This window comes from Cryptomeria japonica, chromosome 5, assembly GCF_030272615.1.
Source record: "Cryptomeria japonica chromosome 5, Sugi_1.0, whole genome shotgun sequence".
Classification (NCBI taxonomy): Eukaryota; Viridiplantae; Streptophyta; class Pinopsida; order Cupressales; family Cupressaceae; genus Cryptomeria; species Cryptomeria japonica.
The window spans coordinates 86,995,254-87,021,123 of NC_081409.1; the positions used below are offsets into that span (position 1 = coordinate 86,995,254).

At 40.1% G+C, this 25,870-nt stretch overlaps 1 protein-coding gene across 2 annotated transcripts in view; it reads left to right on the forward strand.

Annotated features, from left to right (window-relative positions):
- Positions 1 to 25,870, forward strand: part of LOC131054719 (glutamate receptor 3.3) — a 148,502-nt gene that overhangs the window by 48,293 nt on the left and 74,339 nt on the right. For both annotated transcript variants that reach the window (XM_057989291.2, XM_057989292.2), the window contains one exon: positions 17,664 to 19,009. In XM_057989291.2, coding sequence (XP_057845274.2) covers positions 17,664 to 19,009 — 1,346 coding nt within the window. The remainder of the gene's footprint in view (positions 1 to 17,663; positions 19,010 to 25,870) is intronic.

The window sequence follows — 25,870 nt, forward strand, 5'->3', positions numbered from 1 at the left end:
GATTCAGTTCGATTATCAAATATATACATATCATGAATGTAGAAGTTCTAATATTGTATTTGGTAATATGAAAATCTGGTTTCTCCTTTGAAGATTGCACTAAGTTTATGCAAACATTGTGTCTGAATGACTGATGATGCTTAATTTGGTTTCCTGGAGGTGTCTGTCTGCTTGAGTGAACCTGCTGTCCTAGTTAAACGTTTACAGTTCTCTTTCTCCCTACCCTTCCTTTCTTTCCTCCCAATTTTATCCCCCTTTTTAGAAATCTGCAGCCCTGCTAAATCAGCTTCAAATTAACCAACATCACCTGAAAGAAAACCGTAAAAAGTCCCCGGGAATTTATACATGGAATTGCCAATCAAACCTAAGTCCCCTTGTGTTTCCAGCATAAACACATAAAGCCACTGAGAGATCCCACAGTCAAGACCTGACAAAAGAAACCTTGAGGTTATCCCCATTGATCAAAACGTAGAAAATAGCATTAGGGATTCCCTTATTTCAAGAGAGGGTAGATACTCAGTGAGTTTATTCTATTCTGCGTTGGCCGTATGGAGTTTGCAGCGATGCGATTTCATCCATGTCAACAATGACTTGATCAAAAGCCTTGAGAAGAGCAGCGTCCCATCCAGGTTCAAGTTCTTTAGTCTTCTCAATCAGGAGCATGGTAGCAAACATCTGGTCTCGTTGCTCATCTGTGATAACATTCGCATCTTTGCAAAAGATGACCTTGACCCTTTCTTCCAATTCTTGTAAATCCACATCTGTCTCAACTGCGATCCTCCTGCCAAGAATAGTACATAATACCTCAAACACTTTGTCCTGGATCGGGTGGATGACCTCCTCAACATGATTGCATTTGGTACTAATGTCCTCAAAGAGAACTTCCTTCATCTGGAGTAAAGTTGACCACTGAAGTAAACTATGAGGTCCTCCATCCATTATCTTTTCTTGCACTAGGACCTTCCTTGATGTTTGTCTGATTACTTGCAGGACAGGAATGATAACATCTTTAGCATGAGCGAAGGCGGCTATCGTTATCATTAAGTTGTGGATGATCTCAAGAACCTGGATAGCCCTATGAATGGTCTGCATCATCCTTGTTGCAAATTCCATAGCAATTGTATGAGATTTGTCAATCCAAGAGCTCATAAGCTGGACCAAACTCCTGACTCTCTCTGCCTCACCAATTGATTGAAGGGGAAGTGCCTGCACAGGAGATACTGCTGGATCCTGACGTCCCAAAGGCTGATTGAGATGGCTGAAGTAGCTTCTCCATGCACCTCTCTCTCTCTCAAGCTTTCTATTTTTCTCCATTTCTTTCGTAAGCTTGTCTTTTAATGCTTCAAATGAATCGGTGGCCTCATCTAGTGTCTGCTCGACTGTGAGTGGACCAAGCTCAAATGTCTCTACATCATATTCCTCTCCGAGGATCTCACCTTCATACTTGTCCACTGCTGGTGTAGCTATCTGCAATTTCCTGGATCCTGTCTCATCTGTGATCATCTTGGACATCTTAGTAGCCTTCCTCTTCTTTGTCACTTCCTGAGAATTTCCAACAAGGCTCTCTAAATCAATCACATTGTCTTCGTCTTCGATCACAATCACCCTTGTTAGTCTTTCCTTTAATCAATCTGGGATGGCAGATCTTGTTTCTTTAACCTGTATCTCCTTAGGCAATGTTTCTTCTTCTCTGAGAGGAGATGTTACTTCATTATCTTCCTTATCTTCATGTAGCTCATTAGCTTGGAGAGATCCACTTGGTGACTTTCGAGGTGCCTGTCCTTCTTCCTATTTATCGTTCTGTACCATTGATTCCATAGACTCTTCTATCTCAAGTGTCCTCTTCTCTTGTCGAGAAGATGTGCCGGATGAACGATCTCGGTTTGCCTCTTGCTTCTTCTTGGAGGACTCTCTTTTTTCAGGCCTCTCTTTCCTCTTTGAGCCTCTCGGATGGGGATTACCTTCACTTACGCTTCGAAGGTTGCCTTCGCTTGCACTTCTGGGATTAGGATTACCTTCACTTATACTTGCCCCACCTTCTGTTGGTCTTTCCTCCAAAGTAAAAGTCATAGATATGCCCTGCTCTCTCAACTTCTGATGCTGCACATCAACCCATCTGCGAGTATAAGACAAAACTGGAGCCATCAAAGCATCTAGATCCACAATCTCGGGTTCATTCCAATCTAGCCTCACTGATTTGCTTTCTCGATCATAAGATGATTGGAGATGTCTGCCACTGTCCTGAGCTTGATCGGCCACTCTGTAAATCTTGCATTTCTTGATGAAGTCCAAAGGTAATCTGGAATGCATCTTTCTTTTCACTTCAAGATCATCTGAGAGATTCATCATAAAATCCTATATTTGAAACTCATGCCTATATTTTCTACTGACTGTCTCCTCTATATACCCATAAGGATCAAAGCTCTCTCTCAAGGCGAAGAATGAAAATGAATATAAAGCTAACTCCTTCTCTGCATCATCCATGGCTAGAGCATTAGGACATACCTCAACTGAATTCCCTAATATGATAGGCACAGGAACTCCATTTCCATGTCTGTGTCTGAATGCCTTCGCATAAGCTGCCAACTGTCTAGTTACCTCAAGTAACACAATTCTGTCTGTTGGATATCTCGGCAACATGTATGGAGGTGAAGGACAACCATGAACTCTAATATATGTAAATTTCGGAAATTGGATAAACCAAGCACCGTACCTCTTTACAAGCTCTTGTGCATCCTGAGATAGCCGATTGTGAATTCCGCCTTGCAACGTCCTGGTGATGTTCATCGTGAAGGTATCATTGACTAACTTGTAGTTACTTCCTGGTGGATGATGCAAGTGAACATAGGAATCACAAACTCTGACCTCGCCGGGTCCTCTTCCGATCACTCCTCTGTGAGGTAGTCCTGCGTACTCAAAGCTCCTGATCAAGGCATACATGATGTATGAACTCATGTGGAAAGACTTGGTAGCCTTCAATCTCTTTAACTGTACGTCCAAGCAATGGCTAATCATTCTAGCCCAATGAATTGTTCCTTTTCCCTGAACTATCACTTGGATGAAGTAGAACATCCACTTCTCGAAATAGAAGGCTTGAGGAGCCCCTGTGACTCGGTTGAGTAGTGTTATCAAATCTCTGTACTCCTCCTGGAAGTCGATCCTATGTGGTGTGTTCGGAATCTTGCTCAGGCGAGGACGACTCTTGAGTAACCAATTCTTATTGATGATGCTTAGGCAAGCGTCTGGATCATCCTCGTACATGGACCTGGCTCCTTCTATGCTTTTGTAGATCATATCTCTGTGCTCTGGAAGATGGAAAGCCTCACTTATAGCTTCCTCTGAAAGGTAAGCCAAAGTGTTTCCCTCCTTGGACACGATCGATCTTGACTGGGGATCATAATGGCGAGCACACTCGATCATCAACTCATGGCATTGGACTGCTGGAGGGAAGCCAGCCGCCTTAATGATGCCACTTTCAATTATTCTCCTGGCGACAGGTGATGGCTTGCCAATGTAAGGGACTTCTCGAAACTTCTTCGTACTGAAGTTTCCCAAGTTGGTATCTCCAATGTTGCTCCACTTCGACACGATCTTGATCTCCAATTCTTCGTTCTTTTGATCTTCCTTCATGAGGGCTGGACGATTGGTGGATGCTCCCGCCTTCGGGGTCACCATCGTTACACCTACACAACATTTCATAATAAGAAATAGATTTTGCAATGTATAAATATAGATTAGATTAAAGATTGAATTTAGGAAACTTCATGATAAGTCTTTGAGTTATCATTTCCTAAATACGATTGAGCTACAGTTAATTCAAAATTTCAAAATTCAAAATTAAAGATTAAAGACGATTCAAAATTCAAAACTTGAACAAAGAGGACTTCGCCATACCTCACTTTGAGAGCTAACTCTAACAAAAGAATGCAAATTTAAGGAAGTTCGCCTAGGCAAAATAAAGATTGAAGTCTTCAACGTGATCTTCCTCTAGCGAAGGCGCCTCCTTTCAACTCCACCACCTTGGAGATCTTCAACGCCTTGATAGAGAATTCGCTCCACCTCTAACCAAATTCGCACTCTTCCTTGGATGGAAATTTCGCACCTTGTGTTCTTCTCCAAAATCGCATGTGAAAGGATGATTAAATGATGATTTGAAATGCGATATCATACCTCCCCTTTATAGGCGCTCACCTCTTTAATTACCTCTAGGCCGACTTTTGGAAATAAGGCAAATAATAAATAAATTTTAAATAAAATGGAGGCCGACTTTGTAAAAAATATGGAAATATAACCCAAGCGCTCTCCCTTTTTATTTAATTTAATAATTAATTAAATTAAGTGCCTTTGTAATTAATTGTTTCGATTTTTAAAAGGCAAAATTAATTATTAAATGCCTTGTGCGCTATTTTTCAAATGCCATTTTAATCAAATAATTCAAAGTTTTTATCGAATTTTAGCATTTAATGTATTTCAAAATTTATTGGCGCCAAAACATGGGAGATGTAAGGGATACAAACCACATCGCTCTGGTCCCTGGGAGAGGGACAGGAGCGCCTTAGCCACTTTGGATTAATTTTCACGTTCAAAGTTACTTCGCTTACGTCCAAACTGGAATCTTCATTCGTAACTTGGAGCTTGATCGATTCAATTTTTTGAAATGAATGCCTCCTAGACCATTTTCGCCCTGGTCCCTTGGTGAGGGACAGGAGCGAACTTTGCTTTTCTCCTTGATCCTTGTCTCTTTAAATTGCCAAATCAACTTGCGAGGTAGGCAATGATCACCTTGTTTGTTCTACGCATGCCAATTTTGTCCTTCGCAAAGCGAACTTGATTTTTGGAGATTTTCGCCCTGGTCCTTGACTGAGGGACAGGAGCGAACTTTGTATTTTAGCTCAAATTTGTCAGCTTTTAACATTAACTCCTTGTTCATTACCTTTCTAATGACATTTCGGACCTTGCGTGACTTCGCCTTGATATGGTTTTTTGAAGGAAATGATTGTTTTAATGAATATCGCCCTGGTCCTTGTCTGAAGGATAGGAGCGAACTTTTGCTCCTTGTGCTAATCCTTGATCATATCGACCTCCAATTGTCTTCAAAGCGTAAAATAGTGTCTCTTACTCCTTCTTGAACGTTTGAAACGGAAGTGGCTTCTCAGAATTGAGCATACTTGGACATTTCGCTCTGGTCCCTGGGAGAGGGATAGGAGCGACTTGGCCACTTCCATCAAATTCTCATGGTCTTTGCAACTTTGCTCTTCTTCGAAGCATTCCAAACATCATTTCCATCATGCGTCTTGGCTTGGATCCGACCAATCTTGAAGGAAAAGACTTGATATTCTATATTTCGCCCTGGTCCTTGGCTGAAGGACAGGAGCGAACTTTCATTTGTAAGCTCATTCGTGTTTTGCCAACCTTCAAATTTGTCTTCAATGGATTTATTATGCTCCCCTTCACTCATCTTTGACATGAAACTCGCTTCAACTTGGTGGGAAATTTGTCTTAGGAGGAAATCGCTCTAGTCCTTGGGAGAGGGACAGGAGCTATCATTGAAATTCGCCTTGGTCCTTGACAGAGGGACAGGAGCGATTCTGACTTTTTGGGTAGATTTTCTCCATGATGGCACTTTCAAGTTATATTCAACTGATAAAACACACTTTCTTTGTTCTCCTCAAATTGCGAAATCATTAAAATCTTGCAAGGATAAGGCGATCTTGGATTTCAAGCTCCGGTCCTTCAGTGAGGGACAGGAGCGATTTTGTCCTTGAGGTCAAAAGTTCATCTTTTCATTGTAAACGGCTAAATCCTGGCGTTCCATCATGTTGATTTCACCTTCCATTGCGTCCTTGACGCTTCAATTTGATCAAAATGAGGTCAAAAATGGTCTAAGTAAGTCATTTCGCCCTGGTCCCTGATTGAGGGACAGGAGCGATTTGACCTTAAACTTTGAAAATCTTGCCAATTTTGAGTCTCAAAACTTCAAAACCTTCAATTCGTGTTCAACTGTATCTCCTGGCGACCCTGCACAAGACAAATGAAACAAGTCAATGACCAAGATGTATAAAAATATGATTTTCGCCCTGGTCCCTGGCTGAGGGACAAGAGCGATTTTACTTCCATAGGCCAAAATATCAAGGTTTTAGGACTTTAGTCACTTCACAAGGCATAATTAGGCTATTTCCAATGCCTAGGATCAATTATCAAAATTTCCAAAATTTGGCCAAAAATCACCCGGACAAAATTTCATAATTCCATCATTAACACTTAGGCAAAATTTGGACTTGCTTTCAAAATTCCGACTGAACCTAGACAGACTCATCTGACATCCTGACAGATTTACCCTATTTCAAAATTGCAACCTACGTGAGGATGCTCAATAATTCTTCAAAATGGATTGGACTCTGGCCTAAAAACATCGAAATGGAAACCCTAAGGCTTAACCCTAGTCCAGGCGACTTACTCACTTACCCAAAACCCTAAAAAGCAGAGAGAACAGGCAAAAACCGAGCAAAAAGAGGGGGTCCCCATTTTAATGGGGCGATGTGTGAAATGGTCACAACAGGTCCAAACATTATTATTATTACCATTCAACCTAACTTGGCCCCTTTTGCACCATGGTTGCAAAAATGTATCCCAACCCTTAACATTTAAACCTTGCATATATAAAGCTATTAATGTCGTATCAACTTTGTATGTAAGAAGTTATTAATATCTTAACAATCAAAAGATTGATAAGACATTAATGCCTTACTAAGTACAAAGATTTATAAGACATGAACATCTTATACATGACAAGGAGTCAAGGATGTATAATAATGCCTTGTAAGAGATAGCATCCTGGCTGCACTGAGAAGCAAAACGTTATCTATCAACTTGTCTCACTGATGAGTTTGTGCATCAACTAAATGATACCAATATTGCATCAAAAACAACTCCTGACTTGACATCAATGCCAAAATCAATTCAAAGGGGTCAAAAATTGTGCTGCAATAAAGATTAAATGTATGATTATGAATGCTTGTAAACTACTTTGCAAAATACTTTGAACACAAACCTGCAAACTGAAAACTACAGCAGAAACATCATTTTTGTTTAATGCAAGCAAACTGTTTGACAATATGCCTGAATACTAAACCATTGAAAAGTAAACAGAAAGTGCAAAAAATTTGGTGCAAACAAGGTCGCATCTTACACTTGCTCCTTTTACCTTTATCTCTCCCTTTCTCTCCCTCTTCTATCTTTCCCTCGACATATCTGTATCCCTTTCTCTCCCTCCTCTCCATCTCTTCCCATTTCTCCCTCCCTCTGCCCCTCCCTATCCCCCTATCTACTTATCTCTACCCCTCTCTCCCTTTTTCTTCCCTTATATCTCTATCTCTTTCTCTTCCCATATATCTGTACCTTTCCCTCTTTTGCTCTCACTCTCTCTATTTGTCGTTCTCCATCTCTATTTGTCTATTTCTACTTTTCTCTATCTCATTATCTCTACACCTCTTTCTAGGTTCATCTCTACATCTCTTTAGCCCTATATCTATCCCTCTCTCTCTCTCTCTCTCTCTCTCTCTCTCTCTCTCTCTCTCTCTCACTCATATTCTCTTTCTATATCCCCTATCTCTGTCTCCTCACCCATCTCTCTCACTTACTTTTCCCCCCGCTATCTCTCTTTCTCTCTCTTTCTATCCCTATTGCTCCCTCTCTTCCCTTCTCCGTATTGCAAACATAACATGAGTATATTGGTAATGAATCACAATTATCTTCCCACTTTAGAGGTTTTATTTTAGTTGTGTTTTGATCCTTGCATGTGGATGCATAGTTGATTTGAAGCTATAACTTCTCCATTGAGGCGTTTGTTGCACAAACAATGTCATTTGCTAAAGGTGTACCGATTAACCTCATGTAGTGTACAAATGTATGCAACTAATAGAGCAAACATTTTCCTAATTAACCTTTCACACCTCTTCGGTGTACTCATTGCACAGCAAGGTGATACCATTGTAATGGGCTGGACTAATGTTTCTTTGAGTTTTATGATGTTTAAAAATCCTCCACTGGCATGCTTATACAAATTTCTTGCATGGAGTTCTCTTAAAAACGTAATTCAAATGATGTTTAACATTGCAGGATACAAAGAATTTCACAGCACTAAAAGTGCAACAAGTACATATATTGCATATTTACTTTGATCCTTAGAATTACTAACAGATCTGGAAAAGCATCTAGCTGAAAAAATATGAGACTGATAAAATTATTTTATTACTGACCCTTAATACAACAGCTTGCCATTGTTTTGATTCTTATGGTGCTTGGGGTTGTTGATGCCAAAACTACTTGTTGGAGCATCCAACAGAAATGTAGTTAAATCATCTATCACGACCTATATACCCTTCCACAATGCCAACTTCAGGACCAGACATTAACAGGGACCTGGAATCGCTACCATCCTTTTTCAGACTGTCACAAACCCTTTGTGTAGGGTCATGCATCATTTGCATGCTTGGTCATGGATTATTAAACCTTGAAAAGGGGTGGTGATGACAATATATGACTGAAAGCAAGGGTAGTGACAGGTTTTAAAGCCCTTATATCATGGTCACAATCTGTTCTAACCTCCTTTTTTCTTTCAACTTAACTCACCTCATGATTTAATTATTTTACCCAATAGATGAATATGGTGTAACAAACTTAATATATTTTCTTGTTTTTTTCTTTAAGTTTTTGAAATCTCTTACAAACTCCAGCGTTTGCCCTGTAGGGTAGAACAATATATTTAACTTCAAGAACAGACTTGCAATTGATACACATGAATTTTGCCACCGTGTCTAGTAGATGGTTTGCCGTAGGCACGATTGGCACAATTGTTTGGTCCAACAATCATACAAGCATTTTAGAAGTAAATATCTTCAGAAATTGAATGAAATTGCAAGCAAATACCTTTAAACTTCACTTTCAGTAGTGTTAGCGAAATGGGAAAACAAACTTCAATCTTTTAAAGCAACCTGAGAATCTTCTATAAATTCACCTCAAATATTGGCTAGGAATAAATCCTTCATCAGCACCAAATTTTCCTTAGGGCTTCCATCCTAGGTTTGAACTTGAGCAAAATACCCAAAATCCACACTAGAAGATGGAATTGCCAAAATGTATGAGTTTCTTCTTTGCAATTCTTTTATACTGCCTTTTCAAACATTCAAAAATTTATACTTTATATACCCCATAAACTGATTTTATAATTTACAATTTTGTTTTTGGCCCCAAAAATAGTCACTTCAACAAAAAAAAGTTCAACTTTACAAAAATAATTAATTGTTCCCTTACAGTATTAGCCTACAGGAATAAAAAATAGGCTAAGGGTCCTCGACAAACGATTACACTTGCGAACGGGACATTACATTCAAGATTACCTTGTTTTGATTAGTTGCATTTTAAGAATCACCGTATTACAAAATCTCATAATTAAATATACAAATATAGGTGTGGAAACACAAGGTCAAACGTGATATCACAAAACTTGATTGCGTTGGTTGTAATTGAAAATAATTTTTGTTTCTTTATTGGTCTTTTGGTCAATTCTTTGACTAAACTTACACCCCTTCTCGACCTATATGTTATGATTTGTTTTCTATGCTGTAATGGACACCCCCTGTTCGGTACTAAATTTATGTCCTTTCTACTTAGTGTAATTTTGTCAAACAGTTGGCGTGCAAGCTGACTACTGGATTTTTTTGGTTCTTGATTTGCTAGAGGATAAATTTGGTAAACTGGTATTTATTGTAAAGCTTTCAAGTTTATTCAATATAAAAATAACCAGACATATCAAATGCCAAAAGCAAGAGGATTAATGCTGATGATATTTATTTAATTCCAACTCCAAGCATACAAATCAGATTTGAAGAATATTACAGACCATATGATAATAAACAAATTCAAACCTGGACTCCACAAGTATAGAACCTGCTGAAAACACTGTTCACGCACTGTAGCTGCACTATTCACGGCACTGTAGCATTTTTACTATTCACGCAGCACTGTAGCAAAACACTGTTCACGCGGTACTGTAGCAAAAACACTGTTCATGCGGTACTGTAGCAAAAACACTGTTCACGCGGTACTGTAGCAAATCACTATTCACGCGGTACTGAAGCAAATCACTATTCACGCGGTACTGTAGCAAAAACACTATTCACGCGGTACTGTAGCAAAAACACTATTTTCAAATCTGCACTTTCAAACCCCTGTAAAAACATCATGCGAGAGCACCAAATGAAGCCCAATGTGTTTCCTGAATGAAAACACCATTAATCCTCCTGACTGTGTCTTTCAACAGCGAAGAGAATGCTAGCAAAGAGGGATTCCGTCCTCCAAGCCCAATAATCAGATTTCTACGAAATCCAACAGCATCACATTAATTCATCCCAGCATATGCCAAAAGAGAGCTCTCAACCTCCATTTATATCTTCTTCCTGGATGCAAACACTTCCTTTTCTCAATGTGGGATAATACATTTTAGAATAAAATATTATTTCCCACAATATACACATTAAAGGGAACTTTTAATATTTTAAACATTACTTTATATTCCCAACCTTATAATATAACGATAAAGTTAAATATTTAATTTAACTTTACACTTTATCGTTAAATATTAAAACCTTGTTGATAATCCCTTTAAATCATTGTCGCCTTCAAATATTTTCTACTGATAATTATGCCAACCAGGGAACACTAAAAATTCCAAGTCACTGCTTGGAGACTAACTTACTATAAATAGTAAGTGTCTAGAAACCTTGTCAAAGCAGCACCGATTGGCCTGAAACTGAAAACACCTAGGCCAAAATACCTCAGGATCCCACCAATGTCCTTGTTAGCCTTCGGGATCGTGTCAGAATAGGCTAACGACACCCCATATCATGTTGCGCTAAAAAGGGGACATTACAGTCCGCCCCCCTTGAAATTGCTTGTCCTCAAGCAAATTCACTCCTGAATGTTGCAATACCTGTTCATTCTCCCATGTAGCATCCTCATCTGGCAGGTCTCTCCATTTCACCAAGTATTCCTTAACGATTCTGTTCCTGAGTGTCCTTTCCCTGACATCCAGAATAGCTTCGGGTACTAACACAAGCTTCCCCTCCTCATCCAAAGGGGGTAAATCTGCAGAAGGCACTACACTTTGACCAATGGCTTTCTTAAGCCTAGACACATGAAACACATTGTGCACCCGACTGCCCTCTGGAAGCTCAAGCTCATAGGTGACTTCACCCACTCTACGAATCACCCTATAGGGACCATAAAATCTAGGCTTCAATTTTTCAGCTCCGCTCTTCTTGAGTGATGACTGTCTATATGGTTGTAGCTTCAAGTAAACCATATCCCCTACCTCGAAACTGCGCTCTATTCGGTGCTGATCAGCGTACAATTTCTGTTGATTCTGGGCCTGTTGTATATTCTCCTTGAGCACTTTCAGGATGTCCTGACTATCCTGCAATAAGTTTTTGGCTTTGGGCACTCTGCTGTCCCCCAAAACTAAATCCATGAAGCTAGGTGCGTCATAACCATAGAGTGCCATGAAAGGAGTCATCTTGATGGACATATGATAAGTGGTGTTATAACAATACTCTCCCATATGCAACCATCTGACCCAAGCCTTTTGTTGTGCAGTTACATAGTTCCTCAAATATCCCTCCACCCATTTATTCACAATCTCTGTTTGCCCATCTGTCTGCGGATGATAACTAGTACTAGGTGTAAGATCTGTACCACACAACCTAAACAACTCCTGCCAAAAAACACTCATAAACTTACTATCCCGATCACTGATAATGAATCTGGGCAACCCATGTAACCTGAATATCTCTCTAAAGAAAAGATCTGCCACCTGTGCTGCTGTGTAAATGGACGGAATAGCAAAGAAGTGAGCGAACTTCGTCAAGCGGTCCACCACCACATAGATGCAATCCCTTCCCTGCACTCGTGGTAAACCAGTGATGAAGTCCATCGAAATACTTTCCCATTTCCTATCTGGAATGGGCAAGGGCTGTAATAAACCTGCAGGAAATGTGTGCTCTCCCTTATTCTGTTGACAAACCGCACACTCCCTGACATACCTCTGAACATCATTCTTGAGCCCTCTCCATGTGAACCGCTCTCGGATCTGCCTGTAGGTCTTGAAGATCCCCGGATGCCCAGCTGTGGGTGCATCATGAAATGCCTTAAGTATCACCTCTCTCAAATGTGATGACGGAATCAAATAAACCCTGTCCTGAACTCTGATCAATCCATCTATCACCTCATAGCGATCATCCTGTATAGTACCTGAAATCAATCCAGAAGCCCAAGCATCTCCGACATACTCTGCTATAATCTGATCTCTCCAATCTCCTGAAATCTCTGCCAGGGCACATAAGTGAGGTCTCCGAGATAAGGCATCAGCCACCACGTTTTTCTTACCTTTGACAAACTCTATGTCAAAGTCATAAGCCTGCAATTTAGTAACCCATTTCTGTTGTCGGTCATTAAGATCGCGCTGGTTCATGAAATATTTAATACTGTTGTGATCAGTTTTGATCACAAAACGCCCACCTACCAAATATGATCGGAATTTGGCCAATGCATGCATTATGGCCAACATCTCCCTGTCATAGATAGAATAGCTCCTCTCAACACCTCGGAGCTTCCTACTCTCGAATGCAATGGGATGTTTCTCCTGCATCAATACTGCCCCTATCCCATCACCTGAAGCATCACACTGAAGTTCAAATGGCTTCGTGAAATCTGGTAGAGCTAAAACCGGACAAGATGACATCACTTGTTTGAAGTGGTCAAAACATCGTTGTGCTGCTTCTGTCCATACGAAGGCTCCCTTTTTAGTGAGGTCTGTCAAAGGTGCTGCCGTCTGTGAAAACCCCTTAACAAACCTCCTGTAAAACCTGCATAAACCAAAGAACCCCTTAAGCTGTGTGAGGTTCGTGGGAGTAGGCCAATCTACTATAGCTCTAATCTTTTCAGGGTCTACTTGAACTCCATCTGCACTAATAATATGCCCAAGGTATAGTAATTCTGTCATACCAAACTCACACTTAGACTCCTTGGCATATAAAGACTCTCTCTCTAAGATAGATAATACCTCCTCCAGATGCTGTGAATGTTCCTCCCAGGTCTTACTGAAGACCAAGATGTCATCAAAGAAGATCAAAACAAATCTCCTCAACTGCTCCCTGAATACCTGGTTCATACAACTCTGAAATGTAGCGGGTGCATTGGTTAGTCCAAACGGCATAACCATAAACTCAAAGTGGCCATAGTAGCATCGGAAGGCTGTTTTCTCAATGTCCTCTGCTCTCATCCTGATCTGATGGTATCCGGATCGCAAATCAATTTTGGTGAAGAAACATGCCCCATGCAACTCATCAATCAGCTCATCAATCCTAGGAATGGGATACCTATTTTTTATTGTTTTCTTATTCAATGCCCTATAATCGATGCACATGCGCATTGTCCCATCCTTCTTCTTTACCAGAACTACAGCTGAAGCAAAGGGGCTTTTGCTAGGCCTGATGTGCCCCATTTCCAACAATTCCTTAATTGCCTTCTCTATCTCATCTTTATGTTTCTTAGGATGACGATAGGGAGTGATCATCACTGGTTTGGCTCCCTCCTCGAGCTCAATAACATGCTCTGCACCCCTGTCAGGAGGAACCCCATGCGGGATATCACTGAATACCTTGGCATGTCTATCAAGAATCTCCTGTATATCTGGTGGATGACTCTTCACTCGAGGCTCTGGTGAAGTTGGCATAACTAAGCACTCTGTTGCCCACTCTATGTCATTATGTCGAAAAAGTTTCTCCATTCTCCTCAAAGAGACTACCCTGCAACTCCCATCTGAAAGTCCCCTGAGTACAACAGTCCTACCCTCATGCTGAAACCTCATTTCCAACTTCGCTAGGTTGAAAGTGAACTCAACCAGCGATGCCATCCATGTCATACCGAGGATGACGTCGTAATCTCCCATGTCCACAACATAGAAATCATCCTCCAACTCATAGCCATCTCCAAATCTAATGTGAAGATTTGAAACCTTCTGAGTACATAATAGCTTTTGGCCATTAGCCACCATGACTTTAAAACCATCATGCTCCTCTGTCTGTAAACCTCTCCTGGCTACCAACTGTGTATCTATAAAGTTATGTGTAGCCCCAGTGTCAATGAGAGATATCACTTTCTGCCCCTGGATAGTACCCCTGACCTTAAACGTGATTGCCTTTTGGGCCCCTGTCAAGCGTGCCAACGATCTATCATCCTTAGGAATGCTGCTCTCCTCTATCGTGTTACCCTCATCTGAATCGGAGTGCTGATCCTCCCCCTCTGACTCTGACTCCTCTGCTGAAAAATACTCCATTTGATTTGCCTTAGCCTTGAGAGGGCATTTATGAGATAAGTCCCAAGGCTCTCTACACTGGAAGCATAGTTTCTTCTTTCGTAGTTCATTCAAGGTTTCACTGTCTAGTCCTTTTGATCCTTCTTTGGGTTTGTTATACTCTTTCTGAAATGGTTTTTTGTCTTTGTCCTTGCGGTAGGGAGAATCTGTTGAATGGTATTTTCCTTTGTATACCGAAGGGGCTAAATCTCGTGCCTTTTTAGTTGCTTCTGCTAAGGTGAGTGGATCATGTCCCTTCACCCAACCACGTAACGGATCAGCAAGCCCATCACAAAATAACACCACCAATCTCCTAGGAGAGATATCAGTAACAAGTACAGACAAACGCTGAAACTCGGCGATGTAAGCATCCACTGAACCTGACTGTTTTAACTGTGCTAGCTCCTTGAAATGTAACTCGGGATCCCTAGTGTCAAATCTCTCGATCAATCTTTCTGTGAATTCCTCATAGGATGTAATCTGATTATGCCCCAGAGTCACCATGCCATGATGCCACCATTCATGCGCAACGCCGTCCAAATGCATAGCCGCATACTTGATAGCCTCATCCTCAGGCATAGGATTTAGCTGCAAGTATGTATCTATCTTCTGCACCCAAGCTCGTGCAGTCATCTTCCCTGAAGCATCATAATAAGGCAAGGAAAGTTTTCCAACTTTCTTTCTTAGCTCAAAATTCTGATTCCTCCCTCCTGCTCTAGGCATATGTCTCATCCTCAAGTCCATATAATCTCTGAGGGAAATATCTGCCTGAAACTCGGGTCCACTGGCCTCCCAGTCCCTCCTGAACTGACCCTGTAACTCAGTAATCTGCGGTTCATTCACTGGTTGAACCGGATCCCTAGGTGGGAAGGTGGGTAGAAGAGGTCTCGAGCTCGCTGTTCGAGCTGGGCGTGCAACGTGTCTAAAGTTATCCGCCTCATTCCCATTGTTGCCATGTCCATTATTACCATTAATATTATTCTCAAGGCCATTGTTGTTGCCACGACCTCCATTATTATCATCTCCCCTATTGTTATCGTTTCCCCCATTGTTATTGTTTCCATTGTTGGCATCACCTGGATTAATATTGATGCCCATCTGTCTAGCCATAAGCTGCAACATCATGTCCATTCGCCTATTCTGCTCCTGCTGCATACGCTGCCCCTGCTCTAACGTACCCAGCAACTGTCTGAACATCACCTCCCCCTGATCTGGAACGATATTCCTCTCATCTCGGTCACCCATACTGCTGTCCTGATCAAAGAATATTTCCTCTATGTCTGTATGACTGGATTCTATGTCCACCTGCACGGATGAACTAGACTGCTCACTCTGACTATCCGGATTTCTATTTTGTCTGGCCCTGGTATTGCGAAAATTATAATGCCCCTGTCGCATGCTCAATCATACATTCTGGACCTGTTTTATTTCTGCAATATGTTTTGGTGAAAGTTTCCCACAAGATGGCAGAATCTTCTGCTCTGATACCACTGTAATGGACACCCCCTGTTCGGTACTAAATTTATGTCCTTTCTACTTAGTGTAATTTTGTCAAACAGTTGGCGTGCAAGCTGACTACTGGATTTTTTTGGTTCTTGATTTGCTAGAGGATAAATTTGGTAAACTGGTATTTATTGTAAAGCTTTCAAGTTTATTCAATATAAAAATAACCAGACATATCAAATGCCAAAAGCAAGAGGATTAATGCTGATGATATTTATTTAATTCCAACTCCAAGCATACAAATCAGATTTGAAGAATATTACAGACCATATGATAATAAACAAATTCAAACCTGGACTCCACAAGTATAGAACCTGCTGAAAACACTGTTCACGCACTGTAGCTGCACTATTCACGGCACTGTAGCATTTTTACTATTCACGCAGCACTGTAGCAAAACACTGTTCACGCGGTACTGTAGCAAAAACACTGTTCACGCGGTACTGTAGCAAATCACTATTCACGCGGTACTGTAGCAAATCACTATTCACGCGGTACTGTAGCAAAAACACTATTCACGCGGTACTGTAGCAAAAACACTATTTTCAAATCTGCACTTTCAAACCCCTGTAAAAACATCATGCGAGAGCACCAAATGAAGCCCAATGTGTTTCCTGAATGAAAACACCATTAATCCTCCTGACTGTGTCTTTCAACAGCGAAGAGAATGCTAGCAAAGAGGGATTCCGTCCTCCAAGCCCAATAATCAGATTTCTACGAAATCCAACAGCATCACATTAATTCATCCCAGCATATGCCAAAAGAGAGCTCTCAACCTCCATTTATATCTTCTTCCTGGATGCAAACACTTCCTTTTCTCAATGTGGGATAATACATTTTAGAATAAAATATTATTTCCCACAATATACACATTAAAGGGAACTTTTAATATTTTAAACATTACTTTATATTCCCAACCTTATAATATAACGATAAAGTTAAACATTTAATTTAACTTTACACTTTATCGTTAAATATTAAAACCTTGTTGATAATCCCTTTAAATCATTGTCGCCTTCAAATATTTTCTACTGATAATTATGCCAACCAGGGAACACTAAAAATTCCAAGTCACTGCTTGGAGACTAACTTACTATAAATAGTAAGTGTCTAGAAACCTTGTCAAAGCAGCACCGATTGGCCTGAAACTGAAAAACACCTAGGCCAAAATACCTCAGGATCCCACCAATGTCCTTGTTAGCCTTCGGGATCGTGTCAGAATAGGCTAACGACACCCCATATCATGTTGCGCTAAAAAGGGGACATTACATATGCTGAGGGAAGAAATAAGCAAATATTAATTTAGATGAATTTTCTCATAAGCCTGAAATATTCATCATATATATCAAGTGTGTCTGGGTATGAATTTTACATTGTAGCTAATGATTATTTGATTCGATACCCATAACCTCTATGCAGTTCAAAATCCAATTTATTAAATAGGTATTTTAGCTTTGCAAGATTACCAAAGGCATATTGGTCACCATGATGGTATATATACCATCACATAAATCTTCTCAAACTATGACGAGATTTTTCCACAGGAAAATAATGAGTTCCGTTTTATCCTTTTAAGATTTATTTATGATCTCTCTTGAGCCTATTGTATAATTGACTGCATGAAAATTCTGGGCCATAGATGCTCATATTGAATATAAAATATAATTGAAAGTGAAGCATATTGAGAAATGTAGTATAATTTTGGTAAGGATAAATGGAAAATAATGCTTTGGCATGTTGTTCTATGCAGCGATGCAATTGATGGATGATGGAGTGATTGCAATATTAGGTCCGCAAACATCAGATGACTCATATTTTATGGCTGCTATGGCAGAAGAAAACCATATTCCTTTGGTTTCATTTACAGCTACAGATCCAGCATTATCTCAGTTACAGTATCCCTATTTTATTCGGGTTGTTCCTAGTGATGCAGTGCAGATGGCTGCGATTGCAAGCATAATTGATTATTATGAATGGAAGGAAGTTGTGGCTTTATTCACAGATGATGATTTTGGAAGGAATGCTATTTATGCATTAAGAAATTCTCTTGAAAAGATTGGCTCTAGAATTTCGTATAAAGTTGCATTAGATCCTAATATAGGGAAGGTTGGATTTCAGAAGGTACTGTTAGATCTTCATAAAATCAAACCAAGGGTAATTTTAGTGCACATGCAACCTGATTTGGGCCAAACTTTACTCTCTGTTGCTATTCATTTGAAAATGTTTAATAGCAGCTATGTTTGGATTGTTACGGATGGTACTGCAGGCATATTAGACACACTACCTCTTGGTGTTGATTCATTAACAGCACCAGAAGGGATTATATGTACTCAAGTGTATATTCCTCCATCTTTTAAGTTCAAATATCTCTACTATGAATTGAGAAAACGACTGGGAAGTAGATGTTGTGAAGATCAGAATCTCAGAGCTGTGGCATTCTATGCATATGATGCACTTTCGGTGATCGCAAAAGCAGTACATAGCTTATTGAATCAGAAGAATTATGATTTATCTGGTGGTCCAGATACTCCTAGTGTAACTTTTAATCCAGCAAATGGAAGAGAATCAACTGATGTATCTCCATTGCTTCATCAAATTCAAAAAACCAGATTTTTGGGTACAACAGGCCTTATTGGATTTGATGCTAAAGGTGATCGCTTGCATTCTGTTTTTGAGATTATAAACAAACTTGAGACAGGTCGTAAAGCTGTGGGTTACTGGACTTCAAGTGTAGGATACTTGACCATTCAGCCTCCAAGCACTATTGCTGAGAGTACATTTAATGCTACCAAAAGAGTCAAGGAGCCAAGTCTTGTAACTTGGCCTAGAGGTAGTAGTAAAGTTTCTCGTGGTCGGATGCCTTCAATGATTGGAAGGCCTCTTCGCATCATTGTTCCACACAAAGCTGGGTTTGAGACATTTGTGGGGGTGGATGTGAAAAGGCATAATAAAACAACAGCTTCGGGTTTCTGTATAGAAGTATTTACAGCTGCTCTTGCTTATCTGAAATACAATGTTTCTTATACATTTACAGCTTTTGGAACTGGACAGACAACTCCCAATTATGATGACCTCATTCAAAAAGTTGCTGACAAGGTGTGCATTGGAAATTTATTTAATTGGATTTTAATTCTGTTAGTAGAAATTTTGCTTACTATAATAGTTTTGAAATTTATTTGACAAGAGTCTGAACTTGAGATTGATAAAAGGACCATAAAACACAGACTTTATGCATTTTACTACAGTGAAGGCCATGTTCTTCTAAAGAATATTTCAGTAAATAATAAATGTGTGTAAAGTGATAGAAATACTTATGGTTAACTGTTCCTCAAATGCCATCAATTTCTTTAAAATGGAGTTCCTAGAAGACTACACTTACTCTGAAATGGGGACAAAAGGTGCTGGTCTGTGTCAGTGTAAGCAATGCTTTTTTTTATATTGAATATTTGCTACAATAAACTATGTAAAGTGTTTATAGTAATTTAGTTTCTATTTACTTAATAGTTTTACACTTCGCAGACTTGGAGATACTAATTGAATTTATCCTTTATTATCATTAGGTGTTGGTTATATGTTTCTTTTTTGAGAAATGCAACTTATGTTACATGAAAAAACAGTGAAGTTTACACGAGCTGAGCAACAGAGCAATATGGAAATCTCCTCCTTTAAAAGCTAATAAAGATAACATGTGTGCCTCTGCCCTACACAACAAAGAATAATCACCTTTGTGAAAATAAGCACTTTTTACTCTTGCAGAAAACTAAATTACATGTTATATCTATTTGAAACTATTTCTGTTTAATCAAGTATGCCTGAAAAGAGTACCTCGCCAAGAAAGAGAGATGCAATAAAAATGTAGAAATCAGTTTGCTTCTATACCTAAATCCTACCAGATGTACATTTCTAGATAACATGTGGAACTAATCCATATCTTTCTACACAGAGCACATAAAGAATCTGAGATATGAGCATTCTTGACTCTTGATTTGATCTTCAAGCCTTTTGGAAGCATTAACCATCTTAAGGCTTTGCTTTTAAAATAAATTCTCGATTTTAAAATAATTGGATGTGATATCATGTGATTTACGACCATCTTCTCTACAGAATGTGCGCATTTAAAAACTTGGTGACATCCTTTTTAGAAACCTCCAGAGTATACAGAATATGTATTACGAACAACTAATTTGTTCCTGAAAGAAATAAGCTCTCCTGTTGATATAGGAGAGGAATTTCACCCAAAAATATAGGTACAGGAAAGAAATTGCACAAGTCGCACAGTTTGCCATATTCTGCTTTGATCCACTAACAAAAGATATGTAGCATTGTTTTCTCATGGTGATATGTGATGTATTTAGCATTTGTGAACCTAGGTCTTGTCTTGAGTTATAAGATTTGGTAAAAAAGTAGTCAACAGAATACCTTTTATTTGGATCTGGTAGCAATTTCGGGTTAGGCATTTATACTAACTTAGACCCTCAAAAGATTTGGATCCTGCCATTCTTATTCAATCTTTAGGAAATAGGAATATTATTTTCTACCTTGTCATAGAATGAACTAGCAGTTAGAATTTGGTTTGCTTATGTTACTTTTTACAATCATATTTGTGTGCTTCTAAATTTTCAACTGGAAATGGAACTGCTGTATATGACTCTAGCTGTCTTGTCACAACAGTGAGCAATGGAAAGATCCCTTTCCAACCCTTGTACTGATTTTCTGAGTTTTTAACTTGTTTTTTGAAGTTTTTTATGGAAGTTTTAAGTAGTTTTGATTTTTTTTGTTCCCAAAGGATCATATAGGATTTATGCTTGCTTCTTTGCCAATGAACAAGTGATTTTGAATGCAAAATATATTGAAATAATGGATTGATAAACTATTTTAGAATTCTGATTTTTATATCAGCAAACAATAACTTCAAATTACAGAGATTTATTACACTAATATAGCAAGTACCATACCAGGTTTCCAACGCTAAGCCTGGAAATGGGTGTTGTATTAATGGTTCTGGTGAAATTTCACAATATAGGTACCTCCAGGAAGTTTCAACGCGACCAATGTGCTTTATTTGCATCTGCTACAATTATAAAAAACAATTAATGAAAGAATAGGCAGATCTGCTATAGTTTCTTCCAGGCCTCTAGGCAAAATCATTGAATTTGCCTAATTTTCCACAAAGAATTGTTCATATCAATCATTTATGCCTGGATAAGTCTTGATAAATCACTTTATTTGCTGATTGCTAAAGCTGACAACGAATTTCCTTCCTTATTTCTGTTGGCATTTGACTAAACCGGTAAAGATTGTTGCTGATATGCAACCGGTAAATGTTTGATTAGTGAATGTGATGAAGAGATTTAGATTCATGTTTGATGACTAAGTTTTGTGTTGTCATTGTTTTCCCTTGAGGGGTGTATGTGTTCAATAGTGCATAACAGTACAAAAATGTAGGAAATATGACAGCATACAGTAATGCAAGTAAACAGAAGAACTCAGATGCATGTATTCATTAATGCCAAATGCCAGTACATTCAAAACATAATTTTCTTCCACAATATCTGTAGACTGAAATAGGAAATCAAGTACATATATAGGTGTCGGTGTGGGTTGTCCGGTGCCAACTGCTGACAACCGTCACGTAACCACCGACCCTTAACACCCGTAACGTTCTAATTACAACATGACATAATTACCCGACAACATCATCCCCCCCCAAAAAAGAAGGTCCTCTCCTGACGACATACAACAAAATGGGAAATGACACTAAGACCAAACATGAAAATCAAAGCTGAGGGGGTACAGAGGGCGTCCCTGATGAAGAAGGGGCCGGTGATGGTGGTGGTGCTAACTACTCCCTTAGCTGGTGAACCTGTTGTGTCCTATGCTGGAGATCTCGCTCAGCGACCAACTGCCTCTGCTTGGATAGTTTCACCATAAAAACTTCTTCCATCAGCTCCTTCTGTTTCCCATCCAACGCCTCTAAAGTAGATGTGAGATGGGTCTCAAGGGCTACCCGTTCTGCTACCTCGCGTGTCGTCTCCTGGGCAAAGTCTGCCTTGGAACAAGCCAACTTCTCCTCTAGGCTGGTCGCTTGGGCTCTCTGCTATGCTAGCTCCATCTCCATCGTATGTAGGCGAGTGGCTAGCTCCTCCTGAGATGTGATGGCCGTGACCTGTTTTGCCTCTGCTGTCGAGGCACCATGCTGGGTATGTCTGAGCTGGTAGTATCCATCCCGGAAAGCTTTCTCTACCTGCTGTAGTAGCGATTGTACTCCACCAACCTCAGCCGTCTCCTCACGCTTCCAATCTGCCAACATCTTGGGAGTCTCCACAGTAGGTTAACCCCTGGCTTCAAAACATCTCCCAAATTCCTCAGCACACCCCTTTCGTAGCAAAGGCAAGGAGTCCCTCAACCATAGACTGCTCGACAACCACAGACTGCCCGATGGTCTACTTCTGCATAGAGACTGCCAATTTTCGTGCGTTGGCCTCAACCTATGCTGCCATCCTCTGCGCACTGGCTATCACCTTTGCCAAAAATACCTCTATGGCCTCCAGCTGGCTCTCGGTAGTGGCCCGCACCTGTTGCCGCATCTTCGCCACCTCTTCCTCAAACCCAACAGTGTCCTGCAGGAAGTCTATCGCCAACTCTTGCTGTCCGGCCTCTTGATGAGAACTACCCTCATCGAGGTCCACAATCTTCGGGAAAGGACGTGGCTGGGGTGAGGCAGGCGGGGGTCCCAGTGGTGTCATGGGAGGCATCTCATAGCGACCCAGCCACGCATCCATGGTGGCATCATCATCTCCGGTCACCGTTCCCTCTGCTACAGATACCTCCGTATGTACCTGCTCCTTCCGTACGGTAGACCCAATGCAAGGAGGCTCACTAGGAATCAATGGCACTGCTCGAACATCCTTCGCTGGAACTGCCGTGGCGACCTATTGGTGTCTGTTTTGTCATCTATCAAACATTAGAATAAGGTACTGTTGTGACCATTTCACACATCGCCCCATTGCAAATGGGGACCCTTGCTTTTTTGCTTTTTAGGGTTTGTTTTTTGGTCTTTTAGGGTTTTGTTAGTTAGCCTTTGCATTTTGAGTGTCACCCAGGGGATCACATGGATAAGCAAGTCCGGCTTGAGTGATGTCCTGATCCTGAAATTTTGGCTAAGTCTGAATGTCCTGATCCTGAAATTTGACTAAGTCTGGAAACTGAAAAACCTCCAAAAACTAGATTTTGCTATATAACTCCTGGAGGTCTGAAACCACTCTCAAACATCCTGAAAGTATATATGGAATATAACTTAAACTTTCTTCTTTCTTATACTTAAATGTTATATTCCATAAAAATTATCTTGATAGAGAGTTCAAAAAGCCAAAAGGCGCTCCTGTCCTTCACTGAGGATCCAGAGCGAAAAGTGCTCCCATCCCTCTCCAAGGGACCAAGGCGAAGCGCTCCTGTCCCTCACCAAGGGACTAGGGTGAAAGGGCTTATTTGAGTCATTCCTGGCCTTGTTTGGTCAAATTGAAACATCAAAGGCATGGTGAAGGACGAAACGAGCATGATAGAGCATCCACACTTGATCAAAGACAATGAAATGATGGAGTTTTGTCTAGAAAGGTAAAAGCGCTCCTGTCCCTCACCAAGGGACCAGAGCGATTTTCTTTATATACACATTTTTAGACCTTTCTTGGACTTGAACTCTTATTCATGGCGTGTAACAAGATGATATCTTCCTTAGCCAAGACATTTCATGGTGAAAAGTGAAGCATTTTGGCCTAGAGGGCAAAATTCGCTCCTGTCCCTCACTGAAGGACCGGAGCTTGAATTTCAAAATTTGCATTATCTTTGCAATGTTTAAGTGATTTACGATTTGAAGGGGTCAAGGGAGGCATGTTTTGTCCGTTGAATATAACTTGAGTGAACCACAATGAAGAAAATCAACCTAAGTGACAATGGGCGCTCCTGTCCCTCCTCAAGGAACCAGAGCGATTTTCAAAGGGTGCTCCTGTCCCTCAGCAAGGAACTAGAGCGATTTTCTAACAAGGCAAATTTCTTGCAAAGTTAAGGCAAGTTTCGTGTTTGAGATGAATGAAAGATGACGTAATCGGTCCATTGGAGATAATTTCGAAGGCTAGCAAAGCACAAGTGAGCTTATAATTGCAAAATCGCTCCTGTCCCTCACCAAGGGACCAAGGCGAAAAACCTAAAAGACTACCTCTCCTCCCCAAATTGGGACGAATCCAGACCAAGGCACGAGATTGGAATGATACTTAAAGTGCTTCGGGGTGGAATGGAGTTGCAAGGACCACAAATTTCGATGACAATTAGCAAAAGCGCTCCTATCCCTCTCCAAGGGACTAGGGCGATTTTTACAAAATCTACAAATCTCCTTCCAAGATCACGCCAAGACAAGGTTGTGCAAGATGAGAAATGTCTTTCAAAAAATGGTGAACAAGGAATTGCCTCCAAAAATTGACAATCCTAGGCTCAAATGTAAAAGGCACTCCTGTCCTTCACTGGAGGACTAGGGCGAAAATCTTGGGAGAGCCTATTTTGCCTCACAGAAACAGGTTGAGCATGCATAGAATGGACAATGGGGATCATTGCTTACCCCACAACGTGAATTAGCAATTTAAAAGATAAAGATCAAGGACAGAAGTGGAAAATCGCTCCTGTCCCTCACCAAGGGACTAGGGCGAAAATGTCCTAAGGCACGCTCCTTTTAAAGATCAAGTGAATTAAACTCGAAGTTCCAATTAAAAATGCCATTTTGGACGCCTAGGATGAGGTTTTGAACGTGAAAGCAAGGAATGCAAGGCTTAAAATGCAAGAGCGCTCTTGTCCCTCACCAAGGGACCAGAGTGAAGTTATTGACATTCATTATTTTTTGCCTTATCCCAACGTCAACATCCTCCAAATCGCATGAAATGCCAAAATCATCAACTTCGAAATATTTGAAAAAATTAATTAAATTGGCATTTAATAAATTAATTTTGGGCCTCAAAAAATCGAATTTCTATTATAAAGGCATTTAAAATTAATTTTTGTGAAATAAAAAATTAAAAGTTGAGTGCACAAGGCATTATTTTGTCTTTATTTATCAAGTCGGCTTTCTTCTTAGTTTTCTTTTTTATATTTTATTTTAAGTCTTATTTGCTAGGTCGGCCTCTTGGAGGAAAGAAGGTGAGTGCTCTATATATTGGAGGTGTTTTTTCACAATTCAAATCATTCAATCATCCTTTCAAGTGCGAGTTTGGAGAGTTAATTGAAGGTGCGAAATCTAGTTGGAGTGGAGCGAATTTCTACTAAGTGTGGAGACTAAGGAGGGTGAAATTCATCTTGAAGGCAAATTGGAGAGGCGATTTTCTTGCTAGTTTGGAGGATAATTTCCAAATTTTTGAAGACATTTGAAGGCGAATTCCCAGATATGGAGACTAAAGGTGGTGGAGTTGATGCTTGTGAAGACAAAGGAGGCGCAATTTGTTCAAGAGAAGGCTTTGATCTACACTTTGCCTAGCGAAATCTATTTTTTTTACATCATTTCTTAGAGTTTAAACACTCAAAGGAGGAGGTATGAAGAATTACTTTTTTGAAGATCTCATTCAAGACTTATTGTGATCCCATTGCAATTTTGTAAAATCTAAGTCTTGAAGATCCAAATTCCATTCATTATTAATTTGAAAATGTGTAGTTGTTGATTTATCATGGCTTTTTTCAAATTAATATCTTAATTTTTACCTTTGAAAGGTCTTAAATTTCATGCTTTGAGGTTTGATGCTCAAAAGACTAACTTTAATATTCTGTGTAGGCATCAAATGGAGATCCCAGAGTTGTAAAATCAAGCCAGATCAAGGACGGTCTCCTCCAAGAAGATCAAGCAAGGACAAGGGCGACCTCCTCCAGTCTAGCATTGACAAGGATGGCTTTCTTCGATCAAACATCAACAAGGGCGACCTCTTC